At 47.6% G+C, this 25,854-nt stretch overlaps 1 protein-coding gene and 1 pseudogene across 1 annotated transcript; one reads left to right on the plus strand and one right to left on the minus strand.

The window, feature by feature from the left end:
• Positions 1 to 78: 78 nt before the first annotated feature.
• LOC147887475 (serine/threonine-protein kinase STY13-like) lies at positions 79 to 24,702 on the minus strand. The gene is made up of 6 exons (XM_087394169.1): positions 23,988 to 24,702; positions 23,584 to 23,716; positions 22,696 to 22,891; positions 1,480 to 1,604; positions 1,076 to 1,234; positions 79 to 832 (listed from the first exon to the last, which is right to left on the minus strand). Exons 1-6 carry the CDS (start codon positions 24,242 to 24,244, stop codon positions 488 to 490), a joined length of 1,215 nt encoding a protein of 404 aa, XP_087250295.1. The 5' UTR covers positions 24,245 to 24,702; the 3' UTR covers positions 79 to 487.
• On the plus strand, positions 8,023 to 20,389 carry LOC147887476 (uncharacterized; annotated as a pseudogene).
• Positions 24,703 to 25,854: the final 1,152 nt, after the last annotated feature.

Here is a 25,854-nt window from a genome sequence, read left to right on the forward strand (position 1 = left end):
CCACAACATGAATCCTTACGAAAGACAAAACTGGGAGAACCTCTGGAAAAATTAAGCATTTATAGGGAAGAACTAGGACCTCAGTTCTTTAGCTTTTGAATTGCTTAATGAAATAATAACACTTGCCACCAAAATTACAAGCAATTCTCTCCTTGACCAAGAACTATCCAATTTCCACTTCAGAAACTGAATAGTAGTGCACAGACTATGCATAAGTCTTACTATACAAAAGCTAGCCTTATCTAGCCCTGAAAATATACCACCCCAATTCTTGGGGCCCAAACTAAACGAATAATGTAATTCTTAAGCTACATCTAGAAAAGTCTATGATTGCCCACAGCGAAGACCAAATGCCTATCTTCTGTCGCAAAGGTCCACAGATATAATAAGGCGAGCTCATCTGAACTTGACTGGACAGAATGGCAGCTCACCAAAAGATGAAACATTAATTTATACAGACATTCAGAAAAGTGGCAAAGATAGTCAGCTACATGAGGCTTTCACCTGTCCCTGCAAAAAGGCAACGACCAAAAATAACAGAGAGAGCACGCCTTGATTTGTTTGCCAAATTCGGACTGCCACTATCAACTTCCTTGTCTTTTGAAGAGCTTCTGCTTGATAGCTTTCGTGAAATAGGCATGCTTTTCGAAACCATTTGCAGCTGCAGTGTAGGGTTCTCTGGTCCCGGAATGGTTGAGAGGAAAGAGTTTAGCATGCGCACAACCTGAGCAAAGTTAGGCCGAACATTAGGATCTTCAGCCCAGCATGATTGCATGATGAATACAAGATCTTCTGGGAGATTCATCTCCTCAGAAAGGGTGGGCCTCGTTCCCTGTCCACATGCAAAATGATATAGCCACTTCAGAGTTTAGAAAACACAGATACATTCATGGAAAAACCATCATTCCACACGGGGTGAAAAATACACCACCCTCTTTCTTTTTTATTAGACGTTCGTAGTACATCACACAATTATTCTTGTTGGTCAAATTATGGATAGCTAACAAAGAACTTCCGGCACGTCATACATTACTTGGAGTGTTACTGCCTACATAGTCAATACAGCATGTGATACCTTAAAAGCAGCTGCATAAGCTGCCTGCAGATTGGACATCCCTTCAAAAGGCATGCGATTTGTCAATAGCTCCCATAAAACAATTGAGAAACTGTACACGTCAACTTTATGATCATAATGCTTCTTTTCACCATGTCTCATAGTCACTGTACTGTATAGCTGCACGATTTAAGAAATCAACAAGAGTCAGAAGATAAACACCCTGCTACTGGGAAAGTAAGACATTGTCAAATGCCTATAGTTGTAATTTGACAATAACGAGGCTGGAACTCAATATACATTAAAGGAAAAGAAAGCACCAGGGTACATACCACCAAAAAGGCAATATATAAGCCAGGTAGCAGCTACCATCAAGAAAGTAATCTAAAGAACGACATTTAGGTGAGTAAGATAGATTTCCTTACCTCTGGAGCCATCCATCGATATGTCCCTGTCTCAGCTGTCATCATTTCTGTTAATGTCAACTCTCTTGCAAGACCAAAATCTGCTAGCTTGACTGATTTCAAGTCAGCTGTTAACAGCAGGTTATCTACATGCAGATGAGGCCCATTTATTAAAAAGGGATTGCCACCCAGCAACTTCTCTCTCTCTCTCTCTCTCTCTCTCTCTCTCTCTCTCTCACACACACACACACACACACACACACGCACACACACACACACACACATTGGGACGGGCTATCTCCATATGAGCTGACCTCCACGTGTTCCATTCACAGAAGATATAGGGCCTCTCCCACAAAGAGCAGACCGAAACTTCGGGAGGCAAGCACCTGTGTTTCTTAAGAAAACGTGCCAGAGCTGGAAACAAGGACAAGCAAGACAACTATGCTGAAAGTGAGACGTTTTCTCGTGAGACAGTCCTGAGGTAGTCATTTGTAGATGAAACAAGTCCTCTAGGTGGCATCAATAGCCATGAATAGCTAATGTTCAGAAGAGAAAGCATCAACCCAACAGAATTAGTACTCATCTGAATCAAGAAGGCCGAACCAAAAGGGCACTGTGAAGCAAGAGGTAGGACAGAGTTGGCAATCTTCAAGGGCAAGGTAAACATAGTCGTAGTTGCTTAAGCAGAGAGCCGATTCCATTCAAGAATTTGCTGTTATAGACCCTGCCATCGCTGCAAGCGGATGGCCTTTTTTTGCCCGGCAGTCACGACATAGAGAACAGAGAAACAGCAGCTCAACTTCCACAGTTTGGAGGTTATGAGTTTGGCAGAGAATAGGGTGACAGAAGACTGTTCTTTTTCGCTCAGTAAGGTCAGATCCTTTGTGCAAGTGGTGGCGTGGCTTCTCCCCCCCATGTTGCTCAAACCAGGCAAGGTGAACAAAAGCAGAGTTTGAGTCTGCAACAACAAATCGAGAGCCTCTAACAGAAAAACCATAAGCTCAAAATGCAGATGGAGGGGATACTCAAGCGACTAGCCGCATTGGAGACCCAGCTAGAGAAGCAACCTAGCTCAGAATGCATTCATGAAGCCGTACACAATGCCTAAATAATTCCCCGTTCCATGTCATTTCCAAGCTTGATAGTTTGATTTCAAACCAAAGCTAGACAAACATATGGATTTTGCATTTAAGGAGGAGAAAACTACGGAGAAACTTGCACTTACTGTACCAATGGGGATTTGCCGGAGCATTGGCGATGTGAGGATTTAAAGTTCCACTAATGTTTAGCAATGCCTTCATAATATAGCTCATGCCATGCCCATGCTTATATGGGACAACACAGTAGTCCATGTGTTCCGACATACAGCACAGAATCATGTACCGTCGCATTCAAGACCCAAGAGGATAGGCTGGTAATTCTTTGCCAAATGAAATCCTGGAAAGGCAGCAATATGTGGCTAGCAGAAGATCTTACTCCTCAACAACATAAGATGCAGGCTACCGAATTTCAGAAAGTCCAAGAAGCTCGAAAGAATGGCAATAGGGAGTATATCGTGAAGACGTCGATCTCATTCAAGATTTCAAGTTGGCAGACACCAACGTCATAGATGTAGAGACTCTCCATCTTGAACTGATGTAAGAAGGTCGTGCTCTGTTTTCATTCATGGACCCACTAACAATGTGCCGGTCATGCATCTCCAAAGAAAAAGTCTTTGTTTCAAAGGCATTTTTACACCTCCATAATAGTCGGAGATTCTTCCGCCACCATGAAAGCGGCTGCCTGATATGCCACAGAGTATTAGCATATTGATGAATCCAAGGGGCAGGCTGAAGAAGCTTGTAGACTTTGATGGTACACACACACACACACACACACACACGTGTCTTTTAGGATGTGTATGGTTTAGCTTTAGAGCCAAGATGAACTGGAATAAGTCAGTTGATTCTAACACATGCTTTAAGGAGCTGCAGGTGTGGGTGGGTGAGTTGTATGAACGTAGGAAAGGAAGAACACAAGAGACATCATGAGGAAGTAGAAGGAAGGACAAAAGAAGGGGCAAAGAGAGAATGTAGAAAGAAAGAAAGTTTATTAAAGTCTTCGGGAGACCGTGAAGGTCTATGAGACTAAAGATAACTGATACAATGAGCATAACGGTGGTGGTCTCAAAACGGGCCAACCAACCGTTTCTACAAAAAAGAGGTTATGAAGGACTGTGTGTCTAGTCCTGATACAAAAAATATGTATCTACCTCCAGATGATACAAAGAAGAAGGGGGGGGCACCAAAAATGAGGCAGAGGGGGGAGATACAGTATACATGTGCAGGTGGTGATCGTCAGAGACCAATCATAGAGAGGCCGTCAAATGGGAGGTCGGAAAAAACCCTGCGATAGATGATTGGCCTCTGACGTCACGCAGCCTAGTCGAGCTCGGTCGTCGGGGGCGGCGGGTGGCCCTGTGGATGAGGGCAACGGTAACCCCGATGGGGCGGGCAGAGAGTAGAGACGAGATGTCATCGACCTGGATGTGTGAGTTTGTCCGCTGACGCAGCTGTCGTGGCTCTGGCTCTCGCTCACGTCCGCGTCGTCGGCTAGACTGAGAAGAGGTATCATGTGACTGAAAGAAGTCAGTGATAGGCCGCTGGGTGTCCTCACGCTGTGTGTGCTGCTCGTGTCGCCGTGCTCGGAGAGAGGTATCTCGGTGGCGAGTCATCTCATGTAAGAAAGCGGCTAGGCATCGCTGATCCGGGAACTGCAGCATGTGTGGGAGCATGTGTGGGAGGGAGCCGAATCCGTTGCGAAAGAGGCAGTGGTATCGGCCTCGAATGGCATAATAGATAGGACATCTGAAAGCAAAGTGCTCCTCCGACTCGATCTCCTGCAAGTCGCAAAGTGGACAAAGGCGGTCCTCTCGTGGGATACCCTCTGCGCGTCCGCTCTCGATCCGTAATCGGTGTGACAAGACCCTAAATTGACCGAGGGAGATCCAGAGCGCATGTGGTAGATGAAGCTGTGTGTAACCCGGAGGTGTGATGAAGCCCTCCTGTGAGATCTGGAGGCAGTGTCGGCGGTAGAAGTCGAGCTTCACAGGAAGCTCGGAGTGAAGAAACCATGTCCGCCAGGTATGGAGCTGGAGCAGATCCGCTCGAATGAGCCGGTTGACCTCTTGGTCAATGGGGGAGAGGGGAGATGGTGGAGCGTCGAGGCTGTACTGAAAAGGAGGCAACCGGTCTAAGTCAAGGCCCAGTCGGGTGAACCAACTGGAAAGACGACTATACCAGCATCGCTGGTCCCCATCAACGGATAAGGCCATAGAGGAGGATAGGGCTAACCAAGGTAGGCGGAGGCGACCGTCAGCGGAGGAGCTGAAATCCCTGACTCTATGGAGATAGGTGATAGCCTGAAAAGCCGCATCAAGCTGTAGGGGTGAGGCGCCGAACTCTGCTAGAATGATCTGGTGTGGTACCGATGGTTTGCTACGGATCATCCGAGCAAACATCAGTATCTGTAGGTGCTCAACTTGAGCCCACTCTATGTCTGAAAGGTCGACTCCCCACCAAGGGCTACCGTACATGCCTGCTGGGCGGACCAAAGAATAAAAAAGGAGAGACTTGGTCCGCGGGTCCTGGAAGTGGGAGTGGTAGCACTGTCGCTCCAGCCTGGCAAGAGCAGCGTATCCCCGGCTGATCCTGGCCTGCATGGCCGGGCGCATCGTGAAGATCAGGCCCGAGAAGACAACGCCCAAGTATGTGTAAGAGTCAACTATCTCAACAGGGTCGCCGGCGAAGAGGAACTGCTCTCGGTGCATAGCGGGTCTGGAAGTGTTGAAGATCATCACCTTGGTTTTCCCAAGGTTGACCTTCAAGTCATGTGCATCACAGAAGACCTGAAGTCCATCCAGGTGTCGCTGAAGACCAGTAGCAGAAGAGGATAGTAGTACTACATCTGCGTATAGGAGAATCTGGATGACAGCCTCCGCAAGAGAGCAGCCTGCACCTCCAAGTGTCCTGATGGTGGTCTCGAGCTCGTCGATGTAGAGGCCAAATAGAGTCGGTGACAAGGGACATCCTTGTTTGACTCCGATAGTGCCCGTGATCTCTGGGGTCCAACTGGTGCCAATCCTCACCTGCCCCGTCACCCCCTCATAGAGAGCTACTACTGCCCAGATAATCACCGAGTCGTAGCCTAACTCCTGCAGACGTCTGATGAGTCGGGCGCGGGGAACGGTGTCGAATGCCTTGCGGAAATCCACAAAGCAACAATATACTCTCTGTCTCCTGTGTCTGGCCTCCTCAATGATTCCTCCAAGTGTAAGAATGTGATCGTAAGTCGAGTGATCCGCCCTGAAGCCGGCCTGTCCGGATGCCCTGAGCCCCTATACCTCTGCGCGAGCACTGACCTCGCCATCTAACACTGATGCATAGATCTTGGACATAACATGTCCAACCATGATGGTCTTGTAATTCCCTGGATCCATGGGATCTCCTGCTTTGTGGATGGGTGTGATAGTGTTTAGGGTCCAGGCTCTGGGGAACCCATGGCAGACAGCTTCATTGAACAGCGTTGCCAGGATGGGGGCTAGAGTTTTGATGCCATGGGCAACAAACTCTGTGCATAGGCCCTCATGATCCTTAGCTCGACCGTTATGAAGCTTATGCGCTGCGTGGGTGACTCCCTCGGTTGTGAAGAGGATACAAGAATTGGGGCGAGGGGTGGCTGAGAGGTCGGGAGGAGGCTGATCAGGGATATCATAGAGTGTGCGTGCGTAGGTGTGCCACAGGGAAGTATCCGTGACAGGGAAGGGGGATCGGCGTTCTAGGAATTTCCTCCAGAAATCCTTGGAGTTGCTACTAAACAGAATGTTCAGTACCATATCCTCATTCAGGCGCAGGAAGGCTAGCTTCTTGCGACGGACTAGTCGACGATAATCCCTGGTGAGACGTGGGTTGGCCCTAGCGTTTCACTGGGTCGTGAGTCGGAGTGTGCGGCGTAATGCTTTGCACTCATCATCATACCAGCTGTTGCAAGGGGTGGAGCCAACGGGTGGACCGAGTAGTGGAAGGAAAGATGTCGCGGGCTGCATTGTGAAGGGAGTGGGTAATAAGGGTGGCTCGGTGATCTAGAGAGGCTATGGTGTCTATGTGTTTGAGGAGGGAGGCTAGGTGGGCTGAGTAATCAGGTGAGAGGTTATGATCAAAGTGTATATCATGATAGGTAGTGTAGTGCAGGTTGTGGCTGGGAGGGGCTCGGGACGCAAGTATATGAAAGAACAGGTAAGTGTGATCGGCTCCTGGAGGTAAGGGTGCAGTGCAGAAGTCAGTGATCTGTGGGGCTAAAGCAGGAGATCCCAGAATGTAGTTGAGGACACTGGCTCCTCCGCCATGTGGGAAACATGTGAAACCAGAGGAGGCAGGCCACCGGTCTAGTCCATTGTAGATGACCAGATCATGTATACGTCCAAGGTCCAAAAGAGCCTGCCCATACCCAGTAACGGGAGCGCGACTGTCAGCCGAGGAGCGGGGAAAGCCCGAGTCCTCTGTGTCCATCTCAGGTAATAGGACCGGATCTGAGTGGAAGTCCAGGAGTGATGTCTGACGTGCACCTGTCCTTGCGTTGAAATCCCCAACTAGGAGGACCTCTCCGCGTCTGGAGAACTCCACAATGTCTGAGTAGAGATCTAGATAGGGGGATACCCCCGTATCCTCACGAAGCATCCGTGCGAAATGTGACGTCTCAGGAGGAAAGTAGCAGACTGCAATAAAGAGGTCGCGTGTGGAGGGGCGTCGGAATCGGAGCCATAGGTAACGGGCATGGACATCCCGTCTAACCATGGATGTCAAGCTCGTGAGCGTTGAACGAAGGAGTACTGCAACTCCGCCTGACCCTCGGACCCCCTCAGTATATCTGGTCTCCTCACGGAATACTCACTCCCAGGTACAGCCACTGACTGAGGGGAGAGGGCGCTCGGGGCTCTCATGTGTCTCTGTATAGAAAACGATGTCGCGTCCAGTGTATGACTCTGAGAAGTTCCCAAGGTCAGACCATAGGGTACCATTACAGTTCCATATGGTGCATGCCAAGGGTACTGTGTGCTGAGTCTGAATCTCATAGACCATGTCTCCCTATTTGGGGGGGGAGTCTGCTACCATGTCTGGAGTACTTGGTGGGGCTCGGCGGCGGGGGCCAACTAATAGGCGGCCATCTCGGACGACAGCCCACTTCCCCTCTTGACGGGCTACATCTCGCTGCTGAAGCAGGGTGCACCGCTCTTCCACCTGCATAGGTGTGAGGTCCCATGAAGATAGTAGGGTGGTCCCGTAGTGTAGCACGCTGCCTGAGTGCTGCAAGTCGAGCCTGAATATTCCTGAATCGATGATGAGTGGCTGTGGGCGCGTGGGGTCCCGTCCTGTGCGCCATGCATGCTCGATCCCATGCTCGATGAGGCCGAGGGTAGAGGTCACAAAAGCAATCGCGTCCGCTAAGGGGGTGAGTGAATTTGCGCGGGGGATACCTCGTACTCGGATGTTGAGAGCCTTACTGGCCCTCTGTTCCTGCTCGGCGATGGTGGTTGAGACTGCTGCTTTGAGTGCCCGTCTCGCAACGTCCACCCATCTGGTAGTCTCCGCAATAGTAGTTTGGATGGTAGCGATCCGCTCCTCCACCTCTGGTGTAGTGCGCGGGGCCGCTGTGACTGTAGCAGTGAGAGAGACAACCTCCTGACGCAGGTGAGTGATCTCCTGGCGCATGCTCTAAATAAGCTGATCTTGTGCTACGGTATGATCCCGTAGTCGATGTAGCTCCGTAAAGATGTAATCTATCGTCTCAGGTGGGACCCGGGAGGGTGCGAACTGGGACATGGCGTATGGCTGTGGGGGCGTGGGTGATAGGCTAGCTGTATATGGCAGAGGAGTGGAGAAAGGCTGCTGGGTGAGGGGAAGGGGGGACATAAGAGTGGTGGAGACAGAAGGGAGCTATGTGGGGGGTGAGGAACTGTGACCCTCTCCTGTGGGGGGCAGGCTGAGTGGTACAGTGGTGGGGGAGGCAGTGGTTGGAGTAGAGATGATGGCTGCGGGAGAAAGAACTGCATTGGTGTCCATTGCACCCGATGTTTTCAGGGCTGGTTGGCTGTCAATTGCTAATCCACTCCTGGAGATGCGCTTTGTGATTTCTCCCACAATTGGCTTCGGAGACTGTTTGGGTTTATGGGCCATTGTAGGACTTGTTCAAGTGCACGATTTCCAGGGGAGGCAGATCTTGTTCAGCATTGTTGTAGGGGTGCGCAAGCCTGAGCAAGGCCAGTGGCAAGCCAAGGCTTGCAGCAGACAAGGGCCCTCAGACCACGGGGCAGCAGGCCAAGCGCAAGCGAGGGGGGGGTGGCACAGAGGCTACGGGAGGGGGGGCAGAGCGGAGAGGCTACAGTAGGGGGGGGCACAGTGGAGAGAGGGGGAGCAGGGAGAGGCTGCAAGAGCAGGGAGGGAGAGCGGGGGGGGGGGGGGGGGGGGGGTGGCCCAGAGGCTACAGGAGGGGGTGGGGCTGTGCTACGGGAGGGGGAGGTGGCCAGAGGCTGCGGGAGGGGGGGGAGTAGAGTGGAGCTACGGGAGGGGGGGGGCAGAGTAGAGCTACGGGAGGGGGGCAGAGTAGAGCTACAGGAGAGGGGGGGCACACTAGAACTACGGGAGGGGGGGGGCACAGTGTGGCTGAGCGGCGGGGAGGGGGAGGGCTGTGTGGTGGGGAGGGGCTGAGCGGCTGGGAGGGGGAGGGCTGAGCGGCGGGGAGGGGGAGGGCTACGTGGAGGGGGGGCTGAGCGGCGGGGAGGGGGAGGGCTGCGTGGCGGGGAGGGGCTGAGCGGCGGGGAGGGGGATAGCTGAGCGGCGGGGAGGGGGAGGGCTACGTGGAGGGGGGGCTGAGCGGCAAGGAGGGGGAGGGCTGCATGGCGGGGAGGGGCTGAGCGGCCCGGGGGGGGGGGGGGGGGGGGGGGGGGCTGAGCGGCGGGGAGGGGGGGGGGGGCTGCGTGGCGGGGGGGGGGGGGGGGGGGCTGAGTGATGGAGAGGGGGAGGGGGCTGCGCGACGGGGAGGGGGGGCTGAGAGCGACGGAGAGGGGGAGGGGGCTGAGAGTGACGGGGAGGGGGGGCTGAGAGCGACGGGGAGGGGGAGGGGGCTGAGAGCGACGGAGAGGGGGAGGGGGCTGAGAGCTAAGGGAGGGAGAGAGAGGTGGTGGGAGTAGGAAAGAGGAAAGAAAAGATGACAGGAAAGATAATGACACGAAATAAGAGAGAGAAAGGATGACATCGTGAAACTAGAGGATTAAAAGAAAGAAAGAAACGAAATTTACGAAAAGTCTTTGAAACACCAAAGGGTCTATGAGACTGGAAAAACCCAGATACAATGAGCTGAATGGATAATGCCTCTAAGTGGGCATTTACACCCAAGACAAGTGCAACATAACATAAAAACAACAATAAGATGCCTGAGTCCATGGAGAGGACGTGAGCTGTGGTGTAGCATCACTGCAATGGTCCTTTGGATGTTTGCAGATGAGTCTCTAAGTCCACGAGATGTCCCAATGACGTATGGGGCTGCACTACAATAAAACCCACGATAGAGCACTGGCGATGGTCAATATGTGGTCCGTTGTAGTCTCCTAGCTGTGGCCTTGCATCGGACAAGTGCCATTGTCACACCTTTTGGCCGTGCTCCTAATCTGGTGAACATGGAGGTAAGATTCCAGAGCCTGTTATGTGCACTGGGACGTCAACAAGTCTATAGTATCTCTCGCTTTGGGCCTCAGGTACATCGTCTCCCTGTGACCTGCCGGTCCATGCTATCTGGTTGGAAAACCTCAGTGATCACACTCTGAGTGGAATTTGGCTGAGCATCATGATCTCGTCTATGTGCCCTGAGCAGAGTGCTCACCAACAAGTCTATAGTATCTCTCACTTCGGGCCTCAGATACATTATCTCCTTGTGGCATGCCGGTCCATGCTCTCTGGTTGGAAAAACTCAGTGATCACAATCTGAGTGGAATTTGGCTGAGCATCATGAAGGCCTCTTCCCGTATATGAACCCATGCCTAGATAACATTCCTAATCTTGCATCTTGTCCACCAAAGGATGACGTCTGGGAGACTGTGGCTAGTGACACATCCTCCATATGTGGAGTTGCGAGCTGCAGCCTTGTGATGTGGGGGCAAAAGGCTCCACTTGCAGCCATTTACTGGCACGCGGGTACTTTCTACATTCACACCAATTAAGAAATCTCATGGTTGTACATACTGCCGGTTAGCAATTGCTCAATGGGTCACCTCAGGCTATGAGCTGGATCTCTTAAGAAGTTACCTGAAGGGTTTCCTTAGGTTGTGAGCTAGAACCTTAAGAAGTAGGCTTGCAAAGACTTTTGTCAACACCTTTGTGGTTAGCTGATCTTTTTAGTCATTTTCAGAGCATAATATAAGTCAGAATTTGTCTAGGTAGAAAGTGTCCTTATAAGTTTGGAATTGATGTTAGTGCATGCTTGGTGCGATTCGCGAAGGACCCTTGCCTTCATCATAATTGAGTTTTCCCTTCATCTCCAAAGACTCCAATAGGAACTCAACAAGAACACCTTTGCATAATTTGTGCATGTTGGAGAGCACAATTCAATAGAAATGGTGTGCTGGAATGTCATATAATAGCCAGTCCATACTATGCATGATGGAGTTCATGTTTTTTTTTCAAGTGGTTTCACACATGCACACATGGTGTCACGTCACTCACGAGGCTTTCACACCCACATGCACACGAGCGCACGTGCACACACACACTGTCACGGGAGCGTGAAATTCTAAGTACTTTAATGTACTACAAGACCGTGACAACTTTGGTTTTAAAAGTCCAAGCATGGGCTTAATAATGTGTAATTAAACGCAGCATGGTGCCTAGCACATAAGCGTAATTAATCCCTAGGCCCAAAGGCATTCCAAGGAATTAAAAGAGTGGTTGTTGGGAAATGATGATGTGGCATTTTTAATGGGCCCCCTAGAGGGCCATGTACCTTCAGTGGCCCCCCTAGAGTTCCATGTGACTCTAGTGCCTTCTACATGCTCCTTTGCCCTTCCTGGACCTTCCTCGGCCTTCTACACTTCACGTGTGGTTTTCTCTCTCATCTTCTCCCTTTGTTGAGATTTTGGACTGGTTTTTCAGCCTCCTTCAGCTGAATTCCATTTTTCTTCATAACTCCTCACCTGTTTGGATTCCTCGACTTCCGTTTGGCACGATGGCTTCCCCTCTGCCTCCCCTTCGTAGTGATATGCTTTTCCCTCCGTGCGTTTGGTACAATGGGCAGAGATGAGCACTTCTTTTGCTGGTCGAATTTGCAAAAGTGGCTTTTTCCCTCCTTCAGCTGAATTCCATTTTTCTTCATAACTCCTCACCCGTTTGGATTCCTCGACTTCCGTTTGGCCCGATGGCTTCCCCTCTGCCTCCCCTTTGTAGTGATATGCTTTTCCCTCCGTGCATTTGGTAGAACAAGCAGAACTGAGCACTTCTTTTGCTGGTCGAATTTGCAAAAGTGGCTTTTTCTGGACCTTTTTGCTTCTACCACCTCTTGGGCCTCTCCTCTTGCAAAGCTACAGCTTTCTGTTGAATTTCGAGTAGTCCCACGCGCTGGTTGACTGGTTTTTCTCAGTTTTGGAGGACTTTCCGGCGATGAAACTTCTCCAAAACCTTCTTAATGCATTCCTCTCTGAAGCACGCTTCTTTTGAGCCCAAGAACTCCCATTTCTTCGCAACAGAAGTGCTTCTTTTTGCATTTTTCAGTGGAATTCTTGCTGGTCGGCTCTTGTAAATGCTCTTTCTTCATGCCTTTGCACTCCTCTTTGGCTGAGAATGCAATTGGGCATTGGCTACTATGTCCTCTTGGCGATTGAGGACTTCGTTCGAGTTTTCAGGGCTTGGTGAGTTGTGATTTTGCTGCTGCAATTTCTTTTTGCCATAAGCTATTGGTTGGCCTCGTGTGCCGCCTCTTTCTTGGCTCACAGGTGCCCAGGCAGTGCTACATGATCATTCTTTGGTTGGGTACTTTGCTGATTTTATTTTGGAGCTTTGAAAAGCTTGGTGAATGCCATCTGGAAACCACTCGAAGAGAGTGTAGCTGGGGTGCAGTGTGATTGCATCTGGACAGCCAATGGAATTTCACTCGGAAAAGAGAATGCCTTTGGGTTGAGCCTATGGGTTAAGTGCACTTATGTGATGGTGTTCTATGCTTGAAAGTCTTGCGAAGGCTTAGTGAATTGGGGCTGCGTGCTCAATTGCAGGGAAGGTCTCCCAGATGCAACTTGTAATCATTTCACTATGAAATATAAAGAAATACCGAAAGGGGCGCCATGGTGTTTGGGGCCAATCGGGTGCACTTGTCTATGTTTGATGAGCAGGGACATTCTAGCCTCCATCCCTTTTTCATTGGTTTTGTTTGTGAACAAATGGGTAAATGCCAAATGGTGATCATGCAATGGTTAATGGTTGTGATATATGCTTTGTGAGCTGTAAATAAGTGCTGAAGTGATTAAAGGTTTAGTTCCACTACCCTCTGAGAGATTAGAGGCCGGTTTCATTGGTTCCATTGCTGGGATACCACACACTCTTTCTCAAGAGGTGGGCCTCGGTAGTTTGGTGGAAGGATTGTTGGAATATGGAAGCAAGAACTAGAACTAGAAACTGGAAATGCAATAACAAGATTGAAAGACAAGAAATACCTTGAGAGTGTAGACAAGACACAAGCTAGACTAATTGATTACAATGATGTGACCCATGAATATATGGGCCAAAGTACAAGACATAAAGCAAGAGTGCTTATGGGATAATTGTAGAAGTGCCACATGGCACACACTCGAGACATAAAGACTAGACTTAGACTTAGACAAATGTAGACTAGGAAATAGTACACTTAGTGTGCACTTATCTCCAAGACCCTCCTTAAGAGGACACTAGGAGTAAGACAAAAAGACAAGACTAGAAGACAGACATAAAGACTGATAGACTAAGAGACAAGATAGAAAACATGACAGACAAAAGATCCTGAGACACCCCTCCTCAAGTGATATCCTCATATGGATCCACAAGGGTAGGGACAAGATGGATCTAAAACACAATCAGATTGATAGACAAATAGACAGACAGACAAGACTAGATAGACACAAGACTGACTGTAGACAAATAGAAAGACCAAGACACTAGAACCCCTTGACCTACATCATCGGTGGTCAAGGTGGTAGACAAGACATATAAGAAATCAGAAAGCCCACTTCTCATCATGTGAGGAAGGAACAACAGGATCAGCTGATGGAGATGTTGCAACAGCATGGGCTGAGGTAGATGCAGGAGCTGATGTAGACGTTTTGGAGTAGCAGTCCCTCTCCCGATGATTATCACGGCCACAAATGGTGCATGGATGAGCCTTGAAACAGTCCTTCTCCATATGATTAGTTTTGCCACAATGGGTGCAAGGCTTTCTTACCTTAGAACTTCCTTTCTTTGCTAAAAATGCAGTGTCAGTTACCATTCGTTGTTGAGTTCTTTCTTCCATGGGGAAAAATCAGAAATCAGAGTTCTTTCTTCCATGGGGAAAAATCAGAAATCAGAATTGTTTGTTTTTCTTTGATTTTGGGACAAAGGCGAATTTCATAACTCCTGATATGGCAGGAAGGCTTGGCATCAAGCCTGAGGAAATGGGGCCATCCGGCATGTGTGATATGGCCAACCCTGAACTCAACACACCTGCCACTCCTATCATTGGCAAGTTGAGGATGCATATCCAGGGATATCAGGATGCAGAGGACTTCTACATTATGCCTTTGCCAGAGTGTGATGCTTTGCTTGGGATGCCTTGGATGTACAGGGTGGGGGCTGATGTGCAGATGAGAAACAAGAAGATTTCTTTTGGTTTGACTAATGCACCTGCCACTTTCAATAGAATGATGGACAGAATTTTTAGAGCACACGGAAAGTTTGTGGGCACTTTTTTCGATGACATCATTGTGTTCTCTAAAAATGAGCAAGAGCACAGGAAACATCTCACTATTGTGTTTCAAGAGTTGAAAAGATACAAGCTATTAATAAACACCAAGAAAAGTGAGTTCTTTATGCATGAGATTCATTTTCTCGGTCATAGAGTGTCAGGATGGAGTCAAGATGGATCCTGCAAAAGTTGACGCCATAAGGAGTTGGCCAATTTTGAAAAATCTGCATAAAGTCAGAAGCTTTCTTGAGTTGTGTTCATACTATCGGAGGTTTATAAAGTACTTTGCAGAAATTGCTTCTCCCTTGCATGCTTTACAAAAGAAAGCTGTACCGTTTCGGTGGGGACCAAAGGAAAATGCAGCTTTTGAAGAGCTGAAGCAAAAGTTGTGTTCTGAACCCGTTATTATCTTGTCAGATCTTGCAAAACCCTTTGCTATAACTTGTGATGCATGTGGGAACGGCATAGGAGGCACTTTGATGCAGGATGGCAGAGTGGTTGCATATGAGAGTAGAGTTCTCAAAGATGCTGAATTGTACTTGCAGACATACGAGAAGGAAATGTTAGCAGTGATACATGCTTTGACCACATGGAAACATTATCTTCTTGGAGCTGATTTTTATGTGCAAACAGATCATCATTCACTTAGATATTTTCTCACGCACAGAAAATTATATGAAAAGCACATGAGATGGGCTAACTTCCTCTCAATGTTTCATTTTCAAATTGTACATGTGCCGCGTAACAAAAATGTCATGGCTGATGCACTTTCCAGGAAACCACAGCCTGAAGCAGTCTTCAAGAAACCCAGTGTTTCAGCAGTGAGCATTGCTTACAACAATGTGTTAGATGTGATGAAAGATCAATATGTTAATGATGCTGATTTTTCAACTATTTATGATCAGCTTTCTTATGGTCAAAGGCATGATCACTATATGTTGAAAGAGGGTTTGATTTTGATGCATGGACGACTCTATGTTACTGATCAGATGCGATAGAAAGTCATAATGGAAAGTCATGCTCCTCCATATGCAGGACATAGGGGAATTACAGCAACAATTACAGCAGTGGAGCAATACTTTTATTGGCCATCTTTGAGGAAAGATGTGGAAGAATATGTGAGAACATGCATGGTTTGTCAGAAAGTAAAGTTTGACAGGCAGAAGGCACCTGGGTTGTTACACCCTTTGCCAATTCCAGATAGACCATGGCAAAGCATAGCTATGGATTTTGTATTTGATCTTCCACGTACTTCTGCTGGACATGATGGATTGTGGACAATAATTTGCAGATTTAGCAAACAAGCCCACTTTGTGCCAGTAAGAAAGAAAATTACAGCAGATCAAATGGCCAAATTGTTTCTGCAGCATGTCTTCAAGTATCATGGGATGCCTGAATCCACAATCAGTGATAGAGATCCGAGAATGACCAGCCTCTTTTGGAGAGGGCTGTTTGAAAATATGGGCACTACGCTGAATTTTTCGTCATCTTTTCACCCTCAGTCTGATGGACAATCGGAGCAGGAAAACTCTACCATCTTGGATATGTTTAAATGCTATGTCTCAGACCACAAAAGCAAATGGGAGCATTATTTGCCTTTGCTGGAATATGCTTACAATAATACGGTGCACATATCCACAGGTAAAGCACCTTTTGAAATAGTGTAAGGTGCCAGAAAGATACCTCCCATTTTGCATACAAAAGAGAAAATCTTCGAAGCTCATCGTTTTGTGGAAAGCCTTGAAGAGGCTTACAAGAAGATCAAATATGCCTTGCAAAGAAGTCAGGACAAGCAGAAAAGAGCAACAGATAAGCACCGCAGGGAATTGGTATTCACAGAAGGTGATTGGGTTTTGCTGCGTTTTCAGAAGGCAAGGCTGAAAAATAAGAAAGGCAAGAAAAGGTTGTACACAAAACTGAACATGCATTACTATGGCCCTTTCCAGGTTTCTCAAAAGATAAACGAGGTAGCTTACAAGCTGAAGTTGCCTCCGCATTGGAAGATACATAATGCCTTTCATGTGAGCTTATTAAAGCAATATCATGGAGATATTCCCGAGGATTTACCTGACGAGGTGCAGCCTGAAGTGGAAGAACAAGATGAACTTCTGGTCTCAGAGCAGATTCTGGCACACAGAGATAGAAAGCTCAAGGGTAAAGTTATCCGTCGCTACTTGGTAAAATTTCAAAATTACTCATCACTTGATGTGAAATGAGTGGAGGAAGGTGAACTGGCAGATTCACCTGGGATATTGCAGCTTTACCTTGATGCTTTCCAATTAGAGCCGACTGCGGTCCGGGCTCCTACAGGTAGTTCAGCAGAGCGAGCGTCTGGAGCATTACCTGGTCTTCGAGAGGGGGGTAGCACCTCCACTCCCTCAGTACACACGTGCTCACCGTGATTTCATGAGGTCGCTTGATGACACTGTATGTTTCATCCGAGATACTGAGCTGACAGTATTTCTGCTGTGAGACTTCATGATATTGATGCATCTTGACTATTGATCGCCAAGGATCACATAGATTTTGAGCAGTGTATATGGATGGATGCATGCCTCTCCTAGCCATATTTTCACTGTCTCTATATACTATAGTTGCCGCTTTCTTGTACACTCTTTTATGCTATATTTCATGCTCACTCCTGTGTTTTGGGGCAGCAAACTATAATTTGCTGTTTCAAGAGAGGGGTATGTCACGGGGGTATGAAATTCTAAGTACTTTAATGTACTACAAGACCGTGACAACTTTGGTTTTAAAAGTCCAAGCATGGGCTTAATAATGTGTAATTAAACGCGGCATGGTGCCTAGCACATAAGCGTAATTAATCCTTAGGCCCAAAGGCATTCCAAGGAATTAAAAGAGTGGTTGTTGGAAAATGATGATGTGGCATTTTTAATGGGCCCCCTAGAGGGCCATGTACCTTTAGTGGCCCCCCTAGAGTTCCAGGTGGCTCTAGTGCCTTCTACATGCTCCTTTGCCATTCCTGGACCTTCCTGGGCCTTCTAAACTTCACATGTGTGGTTTTCTCTCTCATCTTCTCCCTTTGTTGAGATTTTGGACTGGTTTTTCAGCCTCCTTCAGCTGAATTCCGTTTTTCTTCATAACTCCTCACCCGTTTGGATTCCTGGACTTCCGTTTGGCCCGATGGCCTCCCCTTCGTAGTGATATGCTTTTCCCTCTGTGCGTTTGGTAGAACGGGCAGAGCTGAGCACTTCTTTTGCTGCTCAAATTTGCAAAAGTGGCTTTTTCTGAACCTTTTTGCTTCTACCGCCTCCTGGGCCTCTCCTCTTGCAAAGCTACAGCTTTCTGTTGAATTTCGAGTGGTCCCATGTGCTGGTTGATTGGTTTTTCTCAGTTTTGGAGGACTTTCCGGCGATGAAACATCTCCAAAACCTTCTCAATGCATTCCTCTCTGAAGCACGCTTCTTTTGAGCCCAAGAACCAAGAACTCCCATTTCTTCGCAACAGAAGTGCTTCTTTTTGCATTTTTCAGTGGAATTCTTGCTGGTCGGCTCTTGTAAATGCTCTGTCTTCATGCCTTTGCACTCCTCTTTGGCTGAGAATGCAATTGGGCATTGGCTACTATGTCCTCTTGGCGATTGAGGACTTCGTTCAAGTTTTCAGTGCTTGGTGAGTTGTGATTTTGCTGCTGCAATTTCTTTTTGCCATAAGCTATATTGGTTGGCCTCGTGTGCTTGGCTCACAGTTGCCCAGGCAGTGCTACATGAGTCATTCTTTGGTTGGGTACTTTGCTGATTTTACTTTGGAGCTTTGAAAAGCTTGGTGAATGCCATCTGGAAACCACGCAAAGAGAGTGCAGCTGGGGTATAGTGTGATTGCATCTGGACAGCCAATGGAATTGCACTCGGAAAAGAGAATGCCTTTGGGTTGAGCGTATGGGTTAAGTGCACTTACGTGATGGTGTTCTATGCTTGAAAGCCTTGCGAAGACTTAGTGAATTGGGGCTGCGTGCTCAGTTGCAGGGAAGGTCTCCCAGATGCAACTTATAATCATTTCACTGTGAAATATAAAGAAATACCGAAAGGGGCGCCACGGTGTTTGGGACCAATCGGGTGCACTTGTCTATGTTTGTTGAGCAGGGGCATTCTAGCCTCCATCACTTTTTCAGTGGTTTTGTTTGTGAACAAATGGGTAAATGCCAAATGGTGATCATGCAATGGTTAATGGTTGTGATATATGCTTTGTGAGCTGTAAATAAGTGCTGAAGTGATTAAAGGTTTAGTTCCACTGCCCTCTGAGTGATTAGAGGCCAGTTTCACACACACACACACAGGTGAACCCTCCACAAATGGGGTTGTATCATCTGCAAATTCTAAGTCCAGCAACTCCTCCTACTTGATCAAGATGCATATATCCCCTAGGCCAGCCACCAGGGGAGCCTTGTTCCTTTGCCATAAAGAGGAAGAGAAATGAAGCTAAGGGGAGCCTTGTCGCACAAAGCATGAGAGTGAGAAGGCCTTTCCTATGTGTCCTCCAATGAGAACCTCACCGGAGCTACCTACATAAAGGACATAAATTCTTCGCATCCCAATTTACTAGAGTCCAACTCATGGAGACATGGAGGGGTAGCAAAGAAAGGCATTTTGATGACTAGAACATTGCATGCCCACTCCTTATTGGGTGGACTTGCTGAAGGCTTTGAGAAAGAGTAGTCTATATCCATGCCGCGCCGTGCAAGAGGCATCGCTAGCTCCAAACCCACATAAGACATCGGAAAAGTGGTCAAGACTCCCAATCTAATTGCACATTGGTTTAAGAGCCAATCCGTCACCTACTTGAGCTTTTGGCTCGTCTCTAAATGGATAACTGCCACTGTACACACCCATTATCGTGTCTATCTCTAGAAAAAGCAATTTAAAAGGTGTAACTATGCCCATATGCTAGCCACATACCCAACTATCCTAGCCACTCCTCCAGCATCTCCATCATCTGGGCCTTTCAATATGTGGTGGAATAGAACTACGGTCATGTGATCCTCTCCTGTGGCTGAGCCCAGAACGGATGGGTGGAGATGCCTATTGCTCCAATGGTGCCCCTCTTTAGGAGTTGCAAGATCAGGACCAAGATCTCAAGGGCGAGATCCAATATCTCATGGAGCCCCCTACACCACCACTATTGTGGGAGTGGCTCGCCTATGTGGGGCTTATGCCTTGGAAGTTGAAAGAGAGGAGTCGAGCTTGGGGAAGAAACCACCAGGACCTGAGGAAGAACTCAAAATTTAGAAGGAGGGAGGGGAGGGGAGGGGAGGGGAGGGGAGGGGAGGCAAGGGAGAGAAGAGGAAACTTGAGCCTGTGGGGTGGGCTCTGGGGATGGGAGAGAGAGAGAGAGAGAGAGAGAGAGAGAGAGAGAGAGAGAGTCTATCAACGTCCATGGGAGACCAAGAGGTCTATGGGACAACATCAAAACCATCTAGTACATCAGCTTAGATAGGGCATAGGGCAGCTCCCACGGAGTGCAGAGGCAGGTCCATTTTATTTTAAGTACCTATGTAATAACCTAGATAAAACATACACATGTATTAGCTGGCCATACATCAGTTTAAGACTGAGAGTCTTTTGGTTTCGATTTGAACTCTTTAATAAGTGCTACTCCTTCACAATATACTGCCCATTTTCCAGCTTTCCTGGCAGCCTTGACCTTTGCTAATTCTGTTGCCTTGTTCTTGAGTTGAGCTTGTGTAAGCTCCTCAGCTATCCATACTTTGGTACCCTTCAGCTTATAAGATTGTCGGAGTGGAGGGATGACAGGACCTTGAGGGTGGATGGGTGATCACAGCCGGCTGAGAGGGAACAAGGGTTGAGACAGCCATTTCCGGGCCGGATTGTAGGCTGAAGGGAGGGAGCAGGTGCAGCTGAGGGAAGGGGAGCGCGAGGGTGGCAGGGGTGGAGGTCGGGCAAAGGCGGAAGCAAAGGGATGAAGGAGGGAGTGATCTTTGGCACTAGCCCAGGAGCTCTCACAATTTATGCCGACAGAGATTGCCATGTGTCTTGTGGAACTAACGTTGTGGGAGGTCAAAGAACTCCTCCCTCTCTAGGAAAGTCAGACGCTTGAGGTGAGGCCCCTCTGACTGCGCTCATACTCAACTACTACCTATGGAAGGCATGCCTCCTTTGATTCTTTGTTGCACGCTCACCAAATTTCTTTCCCTCCACTCTCCGTCCAATGGGCAACCCGTCGCCCATGGGTTTAGTGACTAAGAAGGTTGTGGCTCTTGACTGGGGGGGTGGGTCTTGCCCCCACCTTGTCTGATATTGATCCAAAGAAACGTGGCCAAGGGGAGTATCACGCACATCCACAACCTGTGGCCATGCTGGACTGCCATGCAGGCAATCAGCTCAGTAGCAGCCAACGCAGGCAGCCACACGGTTTGCCATGCCGTCAACCAGCAGATAAAGCAGCAGCACAAGTGCAGTGCAGGAGCCAGTTGCAAGCTGCAACGCGGCAGTGCTGATGTCAGCAGTCCCACGTGGCAGGGTCGGCTGCCACATCAGCAAGTCGGCCCATCAGCAGTAGATCGGTGGATAGGAGCAGCCTTGTCGGTCAGCAAACAAGATGCCAGTCGGTCAGTTTGAGGCCCAAGGGGACATATAAAAGCAAACCCCCTTGGCCTTCACTTATCATCCACTTCTCAGGCCTTCAAGCCTTCAGAGCAGCAGAGCCACGCTTCCCCACAGCAGACCAGCAGGGTGCCTCAGCCTCTCCAGGGATCTACAGAGGATTCACCTCCTCTAGTTAGCTTAGTCTTTCCAATTTGCAGTTGAGGGTCCAAGCCCCTCCATACAGTGGTATTCTGTCCTTTGAAATTCATACATTTTCATTTATCTATTCCTCTTCGGAGGTCCACTACATTTGTCTCCCTCTGATTCTCTCACTCACATCACTTTGTGTATTGAATGCATCATCTTGCAGTTAGCAGTTAGTATTGAGCAAGAGAGAGAGTGAGGATAGTCTATCTCCCGCTACATTAGTATCAGAGCTTCAGATTCTTTCCTGAGATAGAGGGGTTAGCCTATCTCTGCTACAGGGAGGCAGACTCGCAAAAAAGTGGGCAAGCCCTAGCCAAGTAGCCCATCTACCTGCAAGGTACGCACAGCCCTTGCTACCTAAAACACCTTCGACCAGGGTCTCTAGAAGTACCTTCTCCAGGAGGATATCAAAATCGCACCTTCAAGACTCTGTTATCAAAGAGTATCGAGGCTATTGTGGTCAATGACTCGAGTACATTGCTAAGACATGTAAGGATAAGAAAGATCTATATTCCTAGGGGAGGCTTGGGAAGCCCAGCAGAGAGCAATACACACCTTGGTACATGGTGTGTCGTCTCCATATTGTCCACCGTGAATCTGTGGTACCAAGGCACGAAGAACACATGATGTAGATCTGGATGGCTAAGGGGGGTGCTGCCATGTGAGCCCGTCTGGCCAAACTAATAGGTCACCCGCTGGTCTCTGCCTCTTTTGGCAAACAAAACATCATCTGCTAGAACTTGCAAAGGAAAACGGGAGAGGAAGAGGGAAAAAGAGCGAGAGAAGGGAGAGGGAGGGAGAATGCAAGGAAGCCCTGGTCCTCGGTAAATCATCATCATCATCATAAAATCGACCTATTCATGGATGCAAAGCCTGTTCGGCCTACGTGCAGCCCAAAAGGGGGCTCAAAGAACATCTGCCCTGTTTTTCGCCAGCCCTTTGGGCTGCGAGTAGGCTGAAGAGACCTGCCCTCCACCCATTTCCCACATATACTATCATAAAATAAATTGTGATCATTACAATGATGAGGATGTGTATGGAATACTGCTGAAGTTCAAATTTGAGCAGTGATGTTAAGCATTCAATTCACCTTTGACCATTCAAGTTTTCAAAATGTTGCAATTTACAATTGAAATTCTATTTTCAAAACCAGAAAATCAAAACCATGGTCACTAATCCATAACAGGACTTACAAGAATATAATGAGTTTGAACACCCACATTTCAAGACTGAAGACTCAGATAATCAAAAATTACGTCAGTAATCAGAACTAGCTTAAGACTGCTAACGTAAAATTTGTAAATCTTTATGCAAGCTAATGGTTGCCATGAAGAAAAATGTGTCTGTCTTTACCCAGATAAAATCCTTAAGGAGATGAAACCATCTGTACCAGGAAAATCTCTCTCTCATCTTGGATTATCACAAAATATAGTATACATATAATCGTTCATGTAGATCCCATATATGAGCAACATACCTGGTTTGAGGTCACGATGGATGATACTGTAGTTGTGAAGGCAATCCATGGCTTGTGCAATATCCAAGGCATAACTAATGGCCAACCGAAGGTCCAGGCGACCAGGCCTTATGCTCATCAAATGCTTACGAAGAGATCCACCTCTCAGAAGCTCTGTGACTACCACCATTGCTGGCTTCTTGCATGCTCCTATGAACTGTTCATTACAATTACAATCATGTAAGTTAAAGATGGTAATTCAGGTGCACCAACGTAAATTTTTCTGGCATAGTATACAAACTGTTCTTGTCAAATTGATAAGTATGGAGCGAACCTTCAAAACATTGCTTACTGAAGAGTAAGTCTGATTGTGTGTCAGAAAATAAAATTAGAACTCTATCTGCATGTACTAAATGTAATATTTAAGCAAGCCAGAGAGTAAAAGGCAACCTGTATCATGCATTAAAGCGCAGCTAAACAGATTTTGCACAAAAAATTTCAGATAACGACGTTTTGCCATAAGTTGTCTGCCCTTCCTGCTGTAAGGCCCTGTTTGCTATTAATTTTTTCTCTTTTGTGAGCGAAGTACTGATATTGTTAGTGGAATTAGTTGTTTTGTGACTACTTTCCAGGCTTCGTTGGAGCCCAGTTTTTACCTTGAACCTTCAGGTGTCTGCTAATTCTTCAATGGTTACTAGAATGTAAATTTAGCTTTATCACTCAGTTTTTGACAGAAAGTGTTATAGCAGACTCCACTACTTGCAATTATACCTTGCTGTAAACTCTTCTTTCCTAGCAATTGCAACTTCATTTTTAAATTCAGTAAGCTTCGTTTAGTACATATCTATAATGTGTGCGTTTTCTAAAAGGGAAAAAAAAAAAACTACTGGACTGGTCTGCCAAGCTTACTTTGACCAAATTCTTGTGCTGCACTCGCTGAAGCAACGCGACCTCTCTGCCAAAACGTGATCTCCGTTTGGCCACTTCCTTAGGTGTCTCCCCAGGCTGGATGATTTTGACAGCAACCTCTTCGTCGTGGTACCTGGAAGAACATCAAAGATGCTTATTTTAAAAGCAACTAGCAATGATTACAAACTGAGGCCACGCTTGCTATAGAAGAGATCCAAGGCCAAATGATAAGATCCATTCAATCATTTCAAGCTTCATTTGTCCATTATTAATTTCTTGAATGCGTGATACATGATCCGAATTCAGCCATAAGACCCTTGGCTCAGTTAAAACCAGCTGAACAACAAGCAACAAGAATTCACAGATTTTAGTTTCAACTGCAAAATCAGGGCCATTGTACGCACTTGCCCTCATATATCTTGCCATGCGCTCCCTCTCCAATCTTGGGGCCGACAAACAGAAGATTGGGGTCGATCAACCATGCATCCTCTATCTGGTATTCATCCGAAGGACAACATGCTGACTCGGAGGTATCCGTCGTGAGGCAGCAGGCCCCTGACTCGCGAGCGGCCTGTCCGACATCCTTGATGTTTTCGGGAATAACCCGAGCGACTTTAGATGCTTCTGGCCTGGGAAAACGCATCTCTTCTCGGGAATTCATATATATTCTCAGACTTATCCCACCTCACTGTGTTTCAGGCCCGTCTGCCCCGGAAATCGCCGGCGTGCATTCCTACAGAAACCCAGATTCTTGCGGCTCCATCCCAACAATCCTGGCCCTGCTTCTATTCCTATCCACTCCGTCGGCTCCTCGTCCCTTCAACAACAACAAAATTTCACGTCTCCCACTTCCCCCGTTCGTCTTCTTGCTAAAATCACAAACTACAGCTTCGCTCGCAGATTGTCGAGTCTGAATTCTGCTGGATACCATGAAGCATTGCTCAATCGACGTTCCGTCACTTCACATTATCAGTTGCTGCTTTGCCCCATCCTTTCTCCACCCGTCCCTGTGGTCAAGGCTCTATCATATTGCTTACGGCTTCGCGAATGCTCTCTACTACCTGTCATCACCTTCCTGCAATCAAACTATCTACTTCTCCCGCTCCGCTCCCCCCTTCCCCCCCGCACACACACTCCCCCCCTCTCTCCCCTTCCTCTCTCTCTCTCTCTCTGTCTCCGTCCCTCGCTCTCCCGGTTTCTATCGAAGAGACGCCACACTGCCCACAAATGAAGCAGCACTCGAATCGCTCATAACTCCCTCGCTCGCGAATTTCCCAACAAGGAGGGGTGCGCACTGCGAAGCATATGCTGATGGGGGAGAGGATGTGCCGTGATGTACTTAAATGCTTCCGGAAGTTTCCCGAGGGCATCAAACATTAAAGAAGACGGTCAAAGGTGGAACAGAGCGATTGTATTAATCGGCCTCTCTCGCGCTTTGTCTCTCTCGCAGCTCGCTCGCTCTTTCTCTCTCTGTGTGGGTCTCCTGAGACTCTCCTCTCTCCCTCTCTCCCCCCCCCCCCTCTCTCTCTCTCTCTCTGTGTCTCGCTTTGTCTCTCTCGCTCGCTCTTTCTGGCGCTCTCTCGCTCGCTCGCTCTTTGTGTGTGAGCTTGATGGCTGTATTTCACAAGAAGCTTTCGATCAGACACTTGTCGGTAGCATATTTGCTACTACCATTGCATCTTTTCTCATTTCGAGGACCTCCTTAAAATATCAAAATGTGAGCTTGATGGCTGTATTTCTCAAGAAGCTTTCGATCAGACACTTGTTGGTAGCACATTTGCTACTACCATTGCATCTAATCTCATTTCGAGGACCTCCTTAAAATATCGAAATGCTCATCCTTCTCTTCCTACTTACTAAGTTACTACCCGAAGTTTGGACGCTCAGGTTTATAAAGGCATACATAATATAACATGAGAAGGGGTTTTTGGTATGTAAGGTTTTTGGTAATTTACATAATTTACATATCTTTTACAATGTATAATACAAAGATGTTTTAAATTAGATTTTAGAAAAAAGAACTGAAGGTTACAATGGATGGCACTAAAAGACTTATGTAAAGTAAGGGTATTTATGTTGACCCTATGAACACAAATGATATCTAGGGCTTTGACAGAATGAACACCCCAAGAGTTTGGAGGCCAGTTGTTTACTTTATGATGATAAGAAGGAAAGCGAACGTATGTTAATTTCAACTTGAATCAAATTTTCAAAAAGATCCAAATTAGTTGGATGTGTATGTGCATGCCCATACATGTTCTTATTGAGTGT

Source organism: Dipteris shenzhenensis, chromosome 23 (genome assembly GCF_047967505.1).
Source record: "Dipteris shenzhenensis isolate YYH24624 ecotype China chromosome 23, Dip_SZ_1.0, whole genome shotgun sequence".
NCBI classification, from domain to species: domain Eukaryota; kingdom Viridiplantae; phylum Streptophyta; class Polypodiopsida; order Gleicheniales; family Dipteridaceae; genus Dipteris; species Dipteris shenzhenensis.